Raw genomic sequence first — 17,310 nt, 5'->3', positions numbered from 1 at the left:
TGACTCTGTGAGTAACCATGTTCCTTGGCTTTGCCCCTAACCCAGACTCTGACACCATGACAGTTTTTGTTGTTTTATATTTGGCCAAAATATTCTGGTTTAGATACAGATATTTACAGAAGGTAGGGGAAGAAGGGAACCAGGTCAGAGCGAGGCACGTATATGTACACAAGGCTGAGCTGCAAAGGGCAACAACTTCCTTATAAAGTAGGGTTTTTGTGCACGTTGGTTTCCATCTTACACAACAGTGTCCATTTCTGATGTGTAGAGAGATGGTGGCTGCTGCCCACCCAGGTACCAGCAGCAAGAGATTGTCTGACTTAGAAAGAAGGCGGTTTACAGGAGTCCAGCAGGTCCTTTCCGCTCTCCTAGCAGCCAGTAAGTTCGCATCTTTCCTTTTCCCTGGAAGTGGGGGAGTGAAGACAATTCAGATTCTTCTATGTTATTCCTTTTATCTCTCTCTTTTCCCCATGATCCCCATAATTGCTTTCATCCTCCCTTTCCGTGACCCCTCCCCATGGCCTGCCATCACCTTCATCTCCACATCCCCCCGAAGCTCTAGCTGGAAGCATCCTAGCTCATCCAGGGCATCCTTGGTGGTAGAGGAGACATGGATCTTCAGGGCTGGGGTGGGATGGGGTGCAGGGATGGTGGAAAGATGAATCAAAGAAAAGACAACAGAAGAGTTGGCGGTATCGGAGAGAGCTTTACCAAACCACCACCCCTCAGGAGGCTCTCAGTCTTCCCAGGGCACATGCACTAGAACCAAAATATGTCCAAGGATGGGGCGGTCAGGAACTGTGGTCTCTCAGATTGAGATATTTGGAAGAACTCTGAAAAGAAGAAAAGGGCACCACAAATTGAGGCTGAGGCCGAGGTTGAGGGTTAATGTTTTACCTTGACCATTAGACTCCATTCGGGAAGCAGTGTTCACCGTGTCTCCAAAAAGACAATAGCGGGGCATCTTCAGGCCAACAACCCCAGCACAGACGGGCCCTGTGAGAAGAAACAGGTTGGGAGAGCCTGGGAAAAGCAGATACGTGGGCTGGAGTGAGAGTCAGCCTTACCGGTGTGGACCCCTATGCGTAGCCTCAGCTGGTCATGGGGTCGGTGGCGGATGCGGAAGGAAGAAACTGCATCCAGTAATGCTAGAGCCATACGAGCAATTTCCGGGGCATGGCGTTGACCATTTCGGCCTGGGAGACCAGACACCACCATGTAGGCATCTCCAATCGTTTCTACCTGATTGAGATGGGATTTAAAAGGTCACCTCTATGTGTATCAGTGGGAATGGGGAAGAGCAGAAGGAGAGCAGTGGACGCCACTATGAGTCATCTCAGCAGCCTAAGAGGCCAGAGCATTGACTGGAAAATAAGTGCCATGGTCCTGAGAATCGGGAGGTGGGGTGCGGGCACAGATTCAGGGAGTCTCTAAATCCTCCCACACCACCCCTGTACCTGGCGAACACTCAGTAACCATTTGCTGAGGGAATGGATACCCTGTCTGCAACAAGACATGAACAAATAGGCTCTGCTGTCAGGAAATGGGAAGCAAGAAAACGGGACTAACCTGAAGAGCACAGAGGCTGGTGAGGAGGTCAGGCAGGCCCCGTGAACTAGGCCTCAGACAGCCTGAACTGTCCAAGGCAAGAAAGCAGATGCTTGGCTTTGTTAATTGTACTGAAGCTATACAAAAGAATGTCCTGTTTTTAGGAACTAGACACTGAACTGTTTAGGGATAAAGGGGCACTGTGCCTGCAACTTACTCTCAAATGGTTCAGAAAGAATTAGGTGGATAGATAGGTTTTTTAAAAATAAAGCAAACAGGAGTAAAGTATGAATAATCGGTGAATCTGAGTAAAGGGTTTATGGGAGTTTTTTGTGACAGTAACAACACATAGTAGAGTAAGTCCAAAGGAAAGGGATAGGAACAGGTATGTATTAGACATTGGTGTAATGTTAGACATGTCCACAATACATCTGTTATTCCTGTCTTCTAGGTAAATATCTGAGGCTCAAGGAGCTTTACCATTACTTGCCCAGGGTCACACAATTAGTCACAAAGTCAACACCTAAATCCTGATGATTTTTTATTGCCAAGCACAGGAAAGCCCACGCCGTGCCAACTCAATGACTTCAACAAAATTTTTTACAAGGTAGCTTGTCCCTCAGCCCAATAAATCCTTCTGTACCCACATCCCGTATAATTCTTCCATGTCTGGAGAGGATGGAGGGAAGAGAAAAGACGGATAGGCAATATTTATACCCCTAGGCAAAAAGTGGCAGATAGGCACTAAATCCTGTGATGGTTCCGATTAGGGCACCATTAGACCTAATTAAGAAATTAGACTGGGATGTACAATTAGAGTGCCAGAGCCTCATTTGTCTACAAAGGGCACCCAGTATTAGACTGCCAATAAAGTGGGTAGGTATGTAGGGTTCAGGGAGATTGGGTTTTAAAGAGGTCTCAGTAGGAGGGTAGCCCTAGCTCTCACCTTGTAGACGTCAAAGTTGTCAATTATGGCATCAAAGCAGGTATACAGGTCATTAAGAAGTGTCACCACCTAACAGGGATGGGAAAGTAGAGCCCCTGAGACCTGTGCCTAACTTTCTAAGAATTCTTAACGAATAAGCTATAACAAAATATGAGAACTCCAGAACAAAGGAATCTCCCCTATTATCAAGGATCCTATGCCCCAGTGAAGCTCCCCAGAACCCTATCCCACCCCCTACTTCTCACCCATGGCTCTCACCTGCATGGGGGTGCTCTCTGCTGACAAAGCTGTGAAGCCAACAATGTCACTGAAGTAGATGGTAACACTGTCAAAGGCCTCCGCCTGTACAGTCTCTCCCCGCTTTAACTGCTCTGCCACTGAACTAGGAAGCAAGGGTGCAGTATGAGCCAAACTCAGAGAAAGAGGATGAGATGGGGAGAGAGAGGAAAGGGGTGTATGGCTGGAGCAGAAGAGGAGTTATGAAAGCTAAGCCTGATAGAAGAGAAGGAAGGTGGCTGGGAAGACATTACAGACTAGCTCAGGTAAAGTATCTAAGTGGTGGGGGGGGGGAGGGGTGGGAGAGGACCCCTGGGGATGGGCACTAAATGTCTCAGGTTGGGACGGCTCTACATACACTTGCTGGAGCAAAGGCATGGTAGAGCAGTGTCCTAAAGAAGAAGGGATAGGAAGCCAGGAAGAAGGCAGCAAAGCTCATTTGGAGGCAAAATGAAAACACGCTGCACAAAGCCAGAAAGGCTCACTGTGTCAAGATGTAATAAAGCAGGATTCTAAGAGTTGGGAAGTGAGTTCTCAGGAGCTTGATCCGGCAGAACCCAACAGAGCAGAACACCAAAGGAAAATTGGGGAAGGGTGTCAAAAGTCTCACTGGGGTAGAATTTGGTAGAGTAGAGCCTCCGCCTTGCGTTTCTCCTCCAGATAGGCCTGTGTGCGCTCCTCCACCAGCTTCTCCAAGTTGTTGGCATACTGCTCCATGCGCAACAGCAGGTTGTCCAGTATGCTCGTGCCACCCTCCCTGGGCGGGGGGGGAGGGCAGAATATGGTACCTGCTCCCAGATTCTCAAGAGTCCCAGGACTTCCTACCCAACCCACCTTCTTGGCCCCACCAGCCCCACCCACCTCATCCACCAAGACTGATGAGGCTTCTATCCCTGGGGAGCCCTTTGTCCTCTTACTTGTTAAAGCGGCGAATGAACCCCTTAATTTGTCCAAAGTCTGGCCGCTCAGCTGGTTCCTGGGCCCAACATCGTTCCATCAGCAACACCAGCTCTTCATTCAGTTGGGTCCGGTCAATGCTCGGCCGGAAATATGGCCGTTGACCATTTCGGACCTTCTGGACAATCTCTGAGGGTGATAAAGGCTTTGGATGAAGAACAGGGTCCCCCAGGTAGAGGAGTCTGTGGGTAGTAGATTGACTCTCACCTTTGGGGCTGAGGTCCAGGCCCTCCAAATAGAAAGGACCACTGCGAAGTGCTATCTCCTGTAAGATGATCCCAAAGCTATAGACATCAGCCTTCTGCATGCCTGTGGTTGGCAATGGGTTCCCACTGAGCAGTTCTGGGGCAGTCCACAGCTTCTCTGAAGAGAAGGAACAGGATAGCCAGGTCTTCAAAAAGAGTATCCCCAAACCCATAATGCTCCCCATATTCCTGTCATTCCATCTCCCTCTCCCACCCTCCCTAGGTGGAAATGATCAAGGCCAGAGGAGCTATATAAAAGTGAGTTGTTGGGGAAGGCCTCACTGGCATAGAGGGCGTGGCTGTCATCAGGTTCAGCAGTTGATCGGAAGCTGGCCAGGCCATAGTCTGTGATTTTGAGCACAAAACGACTATCCACCACACAGTTGGAGGACTTGAGACTCCCATGGGATGCAATAATGCTGTTATGGAGAAAGGCCATGCCCTGCAGGATACAGATCAAGTCATGGGTTTGGATCACATATGGCTTAGGATACCTCCTCTCTATGAGATGAGCATTAGTTAGCTGTCTAAACATCTTGAGACCATAAAAGCCATAAGCTACTTTTGGAAGACATCCTTTGCAGTTTCTACCCAAAGAAGCAGGCAGAATAGGAGTCGTCCCTTTCTGGTACCATAAACAGTGTATTGGCACCTAGGTACCAGGGACAGGAGAAATGTTTAAGGAGAGGGACAAAGGGAGCTATCAGTTATTACCCTGGAAAGGGCAGTCAGTCTTCTGAATAGTGAACAGAACTAGGAGGGTGAACTCCAGGAATGATGTGACTGACACCCATGATGGCCTCAAATGTAAGGCCACCACTTAGGAAGACATAGGAAGGCTAGAGACCTAGCTATCAAGAGTACCTAGATGCACCAAGGAAGACTAACCAGTTGTAAACTTTAACACAGAACCATGTGTAGGCAGGCAAGTCAGGATGGAGGAGGAAAGTGAGAGCCAGAGAGAAAGTGGAGAAAATAGTAAATTAGGAAAACCCTAGAAAATGGACAAAAGTACGAGTCAGCTGCAAAGCCAATGCAGAAGCCAGACACATGTGGCCCCATGGGGCAGAGAGGAGAACGACTTTGCCTGTGAGGGACCATAAAGCAGGTCCTAAGAAGGCAGAGTGATGCTTCCCAAAATGAAACCCTGAGAGCCCACCCACATCAGTTCAGCTGGAACAGAAAAAGGACACAGTGCTCTGTATGCTAACCAAAACACCTGTGTCTGAATACTTAGCTCTGGACCCAAACAATTCATAATTCGAGTCTCTGTGAACTCCTCCTATTTGTTCCTTTTGATATCAACAAAACCTTTGGGAGTCACCAAATTTGTGAATATAGAAAGGATTAGGCTTTTGGCTTTGTTCTAAATCACTTTTCCATCAAATTATTGTTCTCCCAAAAGTCATATTTTTCCTATATTTAACATCACAGTTACGCAACACATCAACTTTACCTAATATTTTCTCTCTCATTTAATGGCAAACTTTCACACACACACACACACACACACACACACACGCACACGCACACGCACACGCACACACACTTCTAAATAACTTCATGAGAATTAAACAGAAAAACCAAAGCCAGCTTCAGGTGCAGTACAAGTGCTCCACTAGGCTAACTCACTGGCTGGCTGCAGGACTTGCTGTAAACACCTGTCCAACTCATGCAAGATTCAAATTCATACCAGGGTCCTCTGGGCCACTTGAAAATAGCTAAAAACTAAAATATGAGACGATACCACAGGTGTAGTATAATTTTCCTTGGTTTCTCTTAATTTTACTGGTAAATGTTTTTCTTAAATTTCAGTTTTTCTGCACAAAAGAGCAGATATGCCAAGTATTGGTCAGAGAATAAATGATTCTATGTTTGGTGCCCCATTCACCTTTTTCCTGCTAAGAAATCTTAATATAAGCTCGTGGAGGTTTTAAAAAAAAAAAAAAAAAAAAGATGGCAGCAAGAGATTAGAGATATCTAGGGCAGGAACATAAAACTTCTTTACAAGTACAGGACTCTTTGTGGCTGAGAAATCTCCCCCAATTAAAAACTCTAGAGCCTTTATTTGCCCATTATTACCCAACCAGAGGAATAAAGGGAACTGGAGAAAATGGGACTTTTAGGGGACTAGGAAGGAGGAGCTGAAAGCAAAGATCAAGAAACGAAGGCATTTTAAAGCGGATGAACTCTGAAGGAAGAGTGGGGAAGACTCACCTTAACAAGGTCATTAATGAGCGAATAACGAAACATCCAGTCCAAGTTGATGCTGTCATTTTCCAGAATATCCTGGTAGTGACATGGAAGAGATTATGTGACTAGCTCTCACGTGCCTTTCTCCCCTGCCCCTAGAATCTTCACCTTTCCCTTACCTGTAAACTCCCTCGAGGACAATACTCAGTGACAATGCAAATATTGGGAGGGTCAATGCAGGCACCAATGAAGCGAGTGAGATGGTTGAACTGAACATCTCTCATCTAACAACAACAACAACAAAAGGTGGGAGGAGGAAAAGAGAATTCAGAGAGACACAGAAACCTACGACTGCACGAGAGCCTGTCTCTTCATTGTAGCTACAACTTAAAATCCTTTATAAATAAACCCTTTGCCCTCCTAGCCCATCTTACTGTTCCCCTCTCTACTTCCCCCTTTCCTCTTCTCCATCCCTTTTCACCCCTCACCCTGAACCCATACACCATTACATACGTGTTTGAGTTCGAACAGAACCTGCCGGGTCAGCTCAATGCGCTTCTTATTCACATGTTTGATGGCGACAACATTTCCCTGATGGCAGGAGTGAAGGGGGAAAAGGGAAATTAGTTCCTGGGTGCTAGGAGAAACCGGAGAACTGTGGATAACCAGGAGCTCAGCTGGACACAGAAAGGAAGGTTATGAGGGGCAGAGATTCGTGGGAAGAGGTGACAGATGGGGATGAGACAATGAAATGGTGGGGACCAGAACAAGCGGATGAGTGTTCACCTTGAAGTGACCGGTGTTGGCAAAGATCTGGTATTTCCCATGGGCTGTCATGAGCGAGCCGTAACTGGATCCCCGCTGGGGCCAAGGGCAACATGGAGGCGGAAGGATGAAAGGAACATTAGATGATGGTGGCAGTGCAGGGGCTGTCATTACAGGCCAATGTGCTGGGAAAGGTCCAGGGTACGAAAGGACAGGAACTCAGAGGGAAGCAGAGGGACAGCTGAGACAAGGGCTCACCAGCGACAGTGTGAGGCGACTGCCTGCACCTTTATGATATCGTTCTGAATTGCCAAATTGCAGTTCTTCCCAGCGAATGCGCCACAACATGCTAGCCAGCTCCTTCTCCAGCATCAGCTTTCTGTAAGGACTGCACACCTCAGTTGACTGGCAAGCCCAATCCTACCACCCCATAAGCCAACAGTGGGGTTTCAGCGGCTTCCCTGCGGCTCCCAATGCTACAACTTCTATACCCGAGGCGGGACTCGCTGCAGGACTGAGTCAGAAGGATGCAATCTCTATATATGGGATACATGCTCTGTGCTCATTTGAAAACATAGAGGCTAAAGGTAAAAGTTCTTTCTTAAAATGGTAACATTCACGGAAAATTCACCTTTGCCCCAACTCAAAATCCCTAGTTAGGACACCCAGTCTAGAACCAAAAAGTGGGAAAACAACACTTAAGCTAAAAGACAGCTTACGAGAAAGGCTAGAGAGGAAGATGTTAGGCCTAAGAGGCAGACATCAAACAAAGAGACCCACTAACCCCCGGAAGGCCTGGGCGGCAGGAGGGAGGGAACAAGTCAGTGGGAAGCCCAGAACTCACCGGAAAATGAGGAAGCTGGAGACCCCAAACATGATGAAAGTGATTCCTGTGCCCAGTGCCACAATCGCCAGAGTTGAAAGCGGAGCTGAAGGAGAGAGGGGACCCTGAGAAAGACTATGTGGAGCCGTGAACAGGGCAGGGGTGGGGCTCAGGGTGAGGGGAACAGACAGACTTCTGGAGGGAAAGAAGTGAGTGGGGGTATACAGTATTCAAGTCAAGGGAAAAACAGAGCTAAGGGTGGGGGATCAGGGAGGGGAGGTGAGAGAATGGGAGGAAGGGGAGGAAGGATTTCTCCCAGCCCCTGAACACACCCACTTTTATCACAGGATGGGTCGTCCAAGTCAAAGGCACAGGGGGGATTGTCCAAGGGGGGGACCCCCTTCACCCAGGGGATAGGCCGTCCTGTCCACCAAATCTGCTTCTCGGCTCCTGAGTAGTGAGCTGCAGGCTGTGAGGAAGGAGAAAACTGGGCCCCCAGGCCTGCTCCCAACAGCCTGTCCCCTCAGACCTCAGCTATTTGGCTGCTTTTCTCTCCCAACCTCCCACCTACCCAGAATGCAGCTCCAGCAGAGAAAATAAGTCCCTGCCTCTAGTACCTTTGATTCTGCCCTCTCTGAACCCTTGAAACCTGGATATTCAGGACCCACAATCTCCCTGCCTCTTCCCCCATCACCTGGAAGTCCCCAGAATCCAGATCTCCCATGGCCCACAGGACAAAATCAGTCTCTCGGTCATTGTTCTTGTCCATAACCACCAGTCCAGTTACACCTAAGATAGGAAAGAGTAGCCCTTACTTTGAGATCTACCCTATGCCCCTCTCCTGTGCCCCAATTCCTCCAATTATCTCAGAGTCCCTCCCCACCCCTGTTCTTAATATATGTCCATCTCTACCACGTTCTCCGACACCCCCACTAACTTCCTCCTGCCAGTTGTATCTGTATTTACTTCTGCCTACTCCACTCCCAGGACTGAGAGCAGCCCTCTGGCCTCCATCTGGCCCTCTTCATTACCGTGGTATCTTCGGCCCTGCATCTTCTCCACGATTCGAAGTCCATCTTCCCGGGTGCCTCCTTCCTGTATTGTCTCGTTCAGGACTTCAGCATATAGCAGGATGCCATCATAGAAGCAGCCAGCAATGAGGTTCATCTGGGGATAGTAACTTCAGCAGTGCTCTCCAAATGAACTGTCAGGCCCCTCCCTAGTCTTCTTTCCCATTTCTGGGGTCTCCCTCTCCCACTTCTCTCTTCTGGTTTGCTTCCTTCCCTCCTCTCATTCCTAAAGTGCCAGCCCTACCTCACTGGACAGAAGGGCAGAAAGAAAAATCCTGGATAAAAGCAGACAGTTCCCAAGTATGGCTCCACGGCCCAGGCTTGATGCTGAGTTAGGGAGGAGAGGCTTTCCTCAAAGCCTGGCCTGACTCTCAGGAAAGAGAGATGTACTCACCAGGGAGGGGGCCAGCTCCACACCAAAATCTTCCCGGGCTCTTATGAGCAGACGATTCTGGAATTCCTGGTACTCAGGATTTGGCGGTTCTCGGTATGTGATCACCAATACTGTCTGTACCAATAGCACATGGGGAAAGTGAAAAGGGTTCAAGATAGGCATTGGGGAAGAGAGGAAGCAGAATAGGGAAACTTGGTGAAATATACATGATATGAAATATATACACAGGTGAGTCTGAAGGCTGAAGGGATACTAAACTCTGTGTTGTTTGTGCACCTGTGTGTGTGATGTATGTGTGGAATATGTTCAATACATCTGGGAAGAGGCGAGTGGCACTCTTCCATGAAAGGTGCATGGTTCTGGGAAGGTGGAGACTGGGAAACAGATTAATTCAACTCCGTTCCCAAGCCCCTCCACAAGCCAGGTCTCCCTGTCAGGCTGCCACAGCGTTCTCAGCTGCTTGCTCTGTCCCTTCCTTTCTGGGTACCTATTCACTATCAAGAGCAACACTGATAAAACAGCTCCTCTCTGAGGTGTTAATCACTGTTAATGTTATCAGTGAAGTATTTATATTTTCATTTGTGCCACTTGGACACGGTGCCTCCAACTAGTAAATGAAAGAGATTTCAGGCTCTGTGACAACTGGGTGAAATACTTGGAGACAATGATTCATCTGTGAAAAGTTGTGGACCCATTCATTTAATGTGTGGGACACCTACCATCAGCAGCACAGTGGCATGGTCCTATATGTCACTAAGTAATAGACATGTGTCACAGAGAAAACACATAGTCATATGTCCATACACATTTCACAGATGAGCAAATGACACATGTGATCTCAGCCACACCCGCATCTCACTTGCCTTAAGTCAGCACATCTCTGTTTCTCACTGGGGTGCCCATCTGACTCCTACCGACCTCACACATTCCCCTTTCCTTAGCTGGTAGACACATTGGCCTCTGCCTACACCCCAGGCCTACACAATCACGGAGACTAGCCTTCGCCTTGGATGGGAAATTGGCATCGCAACCTCAGGGAAAGACTTCAACGTATTTTGTGAAATGTGACTTTGTGAAATGACAGATTAACATCTATGGACTTCTACCAGTTTTATTAATTCCTCTCATTGAAAGTACATGAGGACATAGAGATACTAGATAAATCACATATGATTTATTACATATCAATTTGTTCTAGGTAGGAAATAATAAATTCAGTTTCTAATATGTATTCATTACATTAGACTAGAGTTTGCTTCATAACGTAATTATTCTTACTGGAGCATTTGGATCCTTAATCACACACTTGAAATACTCTGCCCACCCTCAGGCAAAATTTAAAAGAAGGAGGCTGAGGATGGGGTGGGAAGGGTTTGTTCAGTAACACCTGTTTCAAGAATAAAAAAATAGAAGAGTAGGATATTGTTGACAAATAAGGTAAAGAAATCAGTAAAAGAGCTCAAAAAGATTGTGCTTAACACAATTGATATTTCAATATAAAGGCTGATAACAGGTTTTTAATACTTTTTAAACACATCATAATTTTCTAAGTTTATGTCTGCTAGACTAGCAGTTCTCAAACTTTTTGATTTCATGACCCCTTTATACTACTAAAAATTACTAAAGGTCACAAAGAGCTTTTCATTGTTTGGATTACATCTACCAATGTTTACACTTTAGAAATTAAAACTGACAAATTTTTAAGACACAGGAATAGTCAACTACCCCTTCTACAGCTGCCAGAGTGATAAGAGCAGCACGTGTCATGTAGCCTCTGGAAAACTCCACTGTGCAATCATGGAGGAGTCAGAGTGAGGACGCAAATATCTTAGTATTATTTTTTTAAATAGTTTTGACCTCATGGTCCTTCTAAAAGGATTTCAGCAGTCCCCCGGGTTCTAAGACCACATTTTGAAAACTGCTATGCTAGACTGTTTTTGCTGTGGTAAGAAAGAAAGAAAGAAAGAGAGAGAGAGAGGGAGAGAGAGGAAGGAAGGAAGGAAGGAAGGAAGGAAGGAAGGAAGGAAGGAAGGGAGGGAATGAAGGAAGGAAGGAAGGAAGGAAGGAAGGAGGGAGGGAGGGAGGGAGGGAGGGAGGGAGGAAGGAAGGAGGGAGGGAGGGAGGGAGGGAGGGAGGGAGGGAGGGAGGAAAAGAAGAAAAAAAAAAGGAAAAGAAAAACGAAAAGAAAAGAAAAAGAAAGAAAGTCCAAAGAATTTCTGTGCTTGCTGAGGGGCTAGAGAGAAGGTAAAGGGAGGTAGATAACGGTGTCCCTTTTCACAGTGGACCCCAGGTGAGGAAAAACAACAACAACAACAAGCAAAGGCTGCCAAAAACAGGTTTAGCTGTGGGTGAAACCAGTACACTGAGGCGCCTGTGCCGGCCTGTGCCTTGAGGCCTACACTTGAACCCCCCTCCAGCCACATCAGGAGGCGCTGTCAGCAGTGGCTTAAACAGACAAAAAATCGTCTCCAGAAGAGATTCTGCCTTACACAGCCCTTGGTCCAGCCTTGACTTCCATTCTAGCTGCTGGTGTCCCCTCTGTAGTGCAATCTCACGCTGGTCACCTAGATTGTGACTTCTGCCTAGCTTTCTGATCCCGTAGTCCTCAAATGCACCACCTGGGCCTCCAGGACCTTAGAGCCTGGTCATTTGCTTATTTAGTTCCATTGTGTCTATGTATTCTTCTCTATCTTGGCTGATCATCTTGGTTTATAGTACCTGCCAGCTCTACTCCTCTGTACACGAATTCTTAGTCCTGTCCCCGCTTCTCCCCAACACATTCCTTTATTCAGTTCAACAAGTATGTGCTAGGCATATGGAATACAAAGATGAACACAATCCTTGCCCTCAAGTAGCTATGGCTTAATGAGAGAGAAAAATCATATCAATATAGTTCATTTCAGAGCCCTGTCTCCCAGTAGACCAGGTATCTCTGGGTTAAGGACTCTCTGCTCTTTCATCCTTGAATGGAGCTGACTTCCCTCACCCCTTGCCCTGCTTCAGCACTGGAACAGGATCAGTAGATTTTCTAGAAAACATCGCATTACTCCCTTACCCTCACCCCACCCCAAAGGCCTTGATTTCCCCCTCAGCATATTCTTGACTACCTATTTCCCCTTCTTTTTTGTCATAGGAAAATCCCTCTTTGTTTTTCTGAATAACGTCTGCAGTGAGTGGGAGAATTGAGAATTAATTTCTCTAATTGTTAGCTGACTACATCTCATTTCCCCCAAACCTAAGTGCCAGGCCCCTTGACTGGTAGTAATTCTCAGACAAGGAAGAGAGGTACTCCTTCTACAAAAAAGAAGACAGCCCAAAAAGCTATGGAGCCCTCCCATCCAGGAGAGCCACAGAGATCTTCTTTGACCACACTAGCTAAAGTACAATTCCTTTGCTATTCCCTTCTCAGGAGAAGCGCTTTTTCCCCGCGGTTTTGTTTTTTGTGGGGTTGTAACACTCATTGCAAGTTGTCCTATGTTTGTATTTATCTGCTTATTTAATGTCTGTCTAACCTACTAAATGTAAGCTCCAGGCAGGGGCTACATCTGTTATGTTCTCCACTGTATAGCAGTACCTAGCACAGTGACTGGGACATAATATGTGCTCAATAGACACTAATAAAATGAGCCAGTATTCAAATGACTCAAACACTGACTGGTAATGTGGTAAGTTCTATAGGAGACAGAGTTAAGCACAAGAATAGGAAATTCAGTCTAACCTGGGGATTCAAGGATTGTTTCCTCAAAGGGAAAATAACTGATATGAGTCTTAAAGAATACACACACATTATCTAGGCAGACAAAGGTGAGAAGATTGTCTTAAGCAAAAGTCACAGCATAAACAAAACCTATCCTGCCACTGTCCAGGTTCAAGTGTGACCTCAAGTGTCATTCACAGTCAGAAATAACCAAATATATAATCACAGCCACACAAAATTTTACTTATTAGAGAAGATGACCACCCAAGTCTAGCCCTTATAAAGATCTACTGAATTTTAGGCTCAGAGAATCTCAGGGTTGAAAGGGCCTTAAAGTTATCCTATATGCTACTTCAAATCCTTTTTCAGAAAAAGGAGGGATATGGATAAATAAGAAACACATATGCATAAATGAGTGAAAAGCTGGTGGAAGAGTCAGGGAACAATTCATGGGTGTGATTTGAAGGGGCAGAGATTTGGGATGAGGGAAGAACATTCTAGAAACATTCTAGAAAAAAGGAGCAAAGAGCACAACGGCAAGGGGGCAGGGAGGCCCAGGGGTCAGGGAACTGAGAGAGGTCTGGTTGGCTGAAGTACTGGGTGTAAGGGGCACTAGGAGGCAAGACTGAAAAACTGGGCTGAATACAGACTGTAGAAGGTCTGAAATGTCATGATAAGAAGTCAAGATTTTATTCTGTAGGAATTAAGTCACTGAAAGTTTTGAGCAGAGGAGTGAAATGAACAGTCATGTCAATCTCCCCTGCAAATTGTTTCTTAAATTCATTTCTTTCCATTCCTACAACTGCCACTGTCCTTCAAGCCTGTATCACCTCACTCTATTTGACCCGAGTGCAGGAGGTCTCACTGCCTCTAGCCTCCTCCTCTTCTTGTTTTTATATTTCTCTTCACAAAAAAACCTCAAGGACCCCACATCCAAGTCCAAATGCCTTAATTTGGGGTTCAGAGCTCTCCTTAATCTGATTATACCTTTGCAACATTATTTCCTACATCTGCTTCAAGCCAATCCTTCTTCTCCTCAGGTCAGTATCTTCTTGGTTCTCCATGATATCCATTTCTATCTTTTATCTCTTTGCTCAGGCTACCTGGATCCTCCCTCCTACTGAGACTAGGACTATGGCATCTATCTCTCAAGTCACAAAAGATTCTCATTCCTTTATAAAAAGGCTTCCCTAAACCCAGCTAACGTTGGCTCTCCCTCGTCTGAACCCCTAAAGCTCTTAGTGTCTGTTCCAGGACACATAATCATATTCTTTCTTGTATTTGCATCTAACTGTACCTCAATCATGCCTCGCCTATCCAGAAAGGATGGAAGTCTTCCCAGGGTCTGGGACCAGGTCTTTTCCCGAACCTTTCTCCTTCACAGTATAGTCTGCTAGTGAGACTTAGGAGAATGTTCCAGGATCTTGGGAGGTAGCCTTAGTAATGAGAAAAGAGTCACAAAAGTGGGGAAGTAAGAATGATATGAGACTCAAAAAGCCTCCGTTCATTTCACTCCTGTAGCTCATAATTCCTGCCCTGTTCCTGGGGTTTCTGTGGGTCTTATGAGAGACAGAGAATCTCCAAAGAAGCTCCTCTTCCCCCTCCTCCAAGTTTGGCACAAATGATACCTGAAAGGCCTCTCTGAGGGCCTGGGCCTGTTCCCGGGTGCGATTGTCCTGCCAGGGCCGGCCTGTAGAGCGTGTGGGGCCTGAACGAAGACTCTCCCCAAAGACATCCAGGTAAAAGAACACATAATCCCCATTGGTCAGGTTCTCCCTCTGGGCCTGAAGCAGGATCTCATGCAGCATCTCCAGAGGGCCACAGATATACACAACTGGGAGCAAGTGTAAAACAGAAGGGCATTCTGAGAAAGTCCCCAGTCCCCTGTCAGCCCCCTCTCTGAACCATCTGCATTTCCATCTTTAGCCAGGAAGAAAGTGCCCTAACCTATCAACCACCCAACATATGTTCCTCATCCCTCCCCTTTGGAGTCTATGTCATAAGTACCCTGGGGCCTTATAGACCATCTGGCAGAGGTCAGAGTCTGACTCCAGACTCCAGAGGAAGGGAGCTGTCAGCCTTAAGCCCCTCCTCTTCCCAGAGCTGCACTGCTGCAGCCCACCCAGCCCTCCTCACTGCCCCATTCTGTCCTGCCTCTCCCTAGGCTCAAAGGCACTGACTGTTCAGAATTACTGTCAGTGGCAGCCTTACCCTGTCTTTCCCAAACAAATGAGCTGAACCCAAAAGCCCATTTATGGAGTCCTTACTATTTTTCTGCCACCAAGGGGTCTTGGTGCCCCATCTGAGAATTCTCTGCTCAGAGATGACACTCATTCTGGCGTGGCCATCAACCACATTCACTACTCTAGGGCACTCATGTTGCTCCCGAAAATCAGTCCCCCCCCCCAATCCCACCTTCTTCCCTGACACAGGCGTCGCCTCTCATGCTCTCCTATTCCTTGTTTACATCTGCCTGAGCCATCCACAAGCTCCCCTAATACACTGTCTTAGCCTTCTCACAGGTGCTCTGTCCACATGTGCTTCTTGACCCCAGCCACCACATACATCTCCGTGCCCACCTCCATCCACAATGTCCCAGTGCTGAGCTCCAGGGATACAGCGACCCTCCTCCCCTGACCCTAAGATAGCCTGGGCCACACTCACTGCGCCCGTTGGCCCGGATGAAGTGGGTGGCCTGCTCAGGGCCCCCTGGCTCACGGGCATACACCTGGTGTTGCACACTGAGGTTGCTGCCCTGCAGGGCCTCAAAGACGCCTTCGATGGTGAAGTAGTGAGGCCGGTCGTCTGTGCGAGCATCCAGATACAGCAAGGCAGCACGGGCAGTCCAATTGAAGTGCCCGTGTAATGTCACTACAAACTCACCCAGCTTGGGAGCAGAGGGGCCAGTGCGCACCAGGGTACGATAATGCTCATTCTTAGCTGCAAAACCAGAGGCCACAGCACCCGCAGTCAGCAGGGGAAGGCGCCAATGTGAGGCAAAGCGGGCCACAGAGGCAGCGGGGTACACGCAACCGGGACCCAACAGAAGATCGGGGTCATGGTACAGCTTGAGGTCCACAGCGCGCAGCGGTGCCAGGTACTCAGAGCAGGCGCCATCTAGTTCAGAGCTGACAAACCTCAGGTCCACGGGCAGAGCCCGGCCCAGCGCCTCCACAGCTAGTGCCACAGCAGGACCCACCCGTGGCCAGGCCCAGGCATAGCTCAGGTTGTGTTCCGGCAGCACCACCGCCAGCGTCAGATTCCGCGCCCCCGGAGGGCGCACCCCACCTGCCAGGGCTGCCACCAACAGCAGGAGTGATGGCAGTGCCATGGGAGAAAGCAGTGGCCCTGCCACCCCCAGACCCTGGTGCCGCTCTGGCCTACGGGGGAGGCACAGGCACCACCCAGCCTGGAACCTGGGGAAGATGGCCAGGGAGAGAAGTGAGGATAAGCTAGGTAGGCTGCGACGCAGAAAGTGCTGGGGGCGGGTGAGGAGGAGATGGGAGGGAGCCCCGGGGGGTGGGTAAGGAGTGGGTCCACCAGCCTGGGGCAAGGACTGAGGGCTGAGTAGGGTGGCAGGAAAAGGTAGGGACCAAGGGGGCCTGCGACTGGGATGGGGCCAGTGAGGCGTGAAGGAGCCTGATGAATCTTGAGCTTTAGCTGAGAAGGAAAAGGGGATCCGAGACTGGGATGGGGTGGGGGTGGGGGGCAGGCTGGTACAAAGGAAAGGCCTGAGGAGACCTCACAGCTGAAGGGGCTGGGAGGGCTGAGAGCTGCGAAAAGGAAGACCAAGGGGGTAAGGTGGGAGGGGGCCCGTGCCGCGGAAGGACAGGGACCATGGGCGGGCGGGGAGCGAAGCGAGGCCTGGGCTGGAGGAGAGGGAAAGGCAGGGGCAAATCTCCCTGTGAAGGCTTCTCCAGAAGCTCCAGCTTGGACTAACGGGCCCAGGGCGCTGGTCCCATCCGGAGCTGCGGCGGCCCCGCCCGTGTCCCAGCTCCGCTCCGCTCCGCTCCTCCTGGGCCCGGGCGGCCGGCGCTGCCGGGAGCTTCCTCCCGCCCCCCGCCTGGGCCCCCGGGCGCGCCGCTCGTCCAGGTCAGGTCGCTGCGGCCGGGCAGTCTCCGCTAGCTGCGCCGGCGGCGGCCGAGTGTGACTCCCTGGGCAGGCCGCCCGCCCCCGCCCCGCGCCTTCCCCGCCCCCTCCCCCACGGCCCCTCCTCCTCCCCCTCCGGCCCCACCCTCCGGCGGCTGCTGTCTCCCCCCACCCCCTACCCTGGCGCCCAGGGACCTCCCAGGTCTCAAACCCACCCAGTGACAACTCGGGTGCTCCGTGCCAGGAGCTTTCAGGGCGGCGAGGTTCCTGGTCGTCCTCTCACTTTAAGAGCCCAGCCTTGTCTCCC

The 17,310-nt window shown here is 49.0% G+C and overlaps 1 protein-coding gene across 6 annotated transcripts; it reads right to left on the bottom strand.

The window, feature by feature from the left end:
* Positions 1–59: 59 nt before the first annotated feature.
* NPR2 (natriuretic peptide receptor 2) lies at positions 60–17,041 on the bottom strand. Of its 6 annotated transcripts, none has more exons than XM_039218620.1 (22): positions 15,579–17,041; positions 14,543–14,748; positions 9,218–9,331; positions 8,785–8,920; positions 8,448–8,542; positions 8,090–8,222; positions 7,775–7,859; positions 7,189–7,318; positions 6,952–7,026; positions 6,679–6,756; positions 6,345–6,449; positions 6,190–6,261; positions 4,255–4,414; positions 3,935–4,090; positions 3,688–3,856; positions 3,381–3,527; positions 2,753–2,876; positions 2,495–2,563; positions 1,068–1,242; positions 898–996; positions 533–624; positions 60–402 (listed from the first exon to the last, which is right to left on the bottom strand). In XM_039218620.1, exons 1-22 carry the CDS (start codon positions 16,243–16,245, stop codon positions 337–339), a joined length of 3,153 nt encoding a protein of 1,050 aa, XP_039074551.1. In that variant the 5' UTR covers positions 16,246–17,041; the 3' UTR covers positions 60–336. The 6 variants fall into 6 exon arrangements, with proteins under 6 accessions (XP_039074551.1, XP_039074553.1, XP_039074554.1 ...); XM_039218622.1 differs by having other exon boundaries at positions 7,189–7,309; XM_039218623.1 differs by lacking the exon at positions 2,495–2,563.
* Positions 17,042–17,310: the final 269 nt, after the last annotated feature.

This window comes from Hyaena hyaena, unplaced genomic scaffold, assembly GCF_003009895.1.
Source record: "Hyaena hyaena isolate Hyena2069 unplaced genomic scaffold, ASM300989v1 scaffold_769, whole genome shotgun sequence".
Lineage (NCBI taxonomy): Eukaryota > Metazoa > Chordata > Mammalia > Carnivora > Hyaenidae > Hyaena > Hyaena hyaena.
The sequence above is the reverse complement of the archived record's forward strand: the minus strand, read 5'-3'. Positions and strand labels throughout refer to the sequence as shown.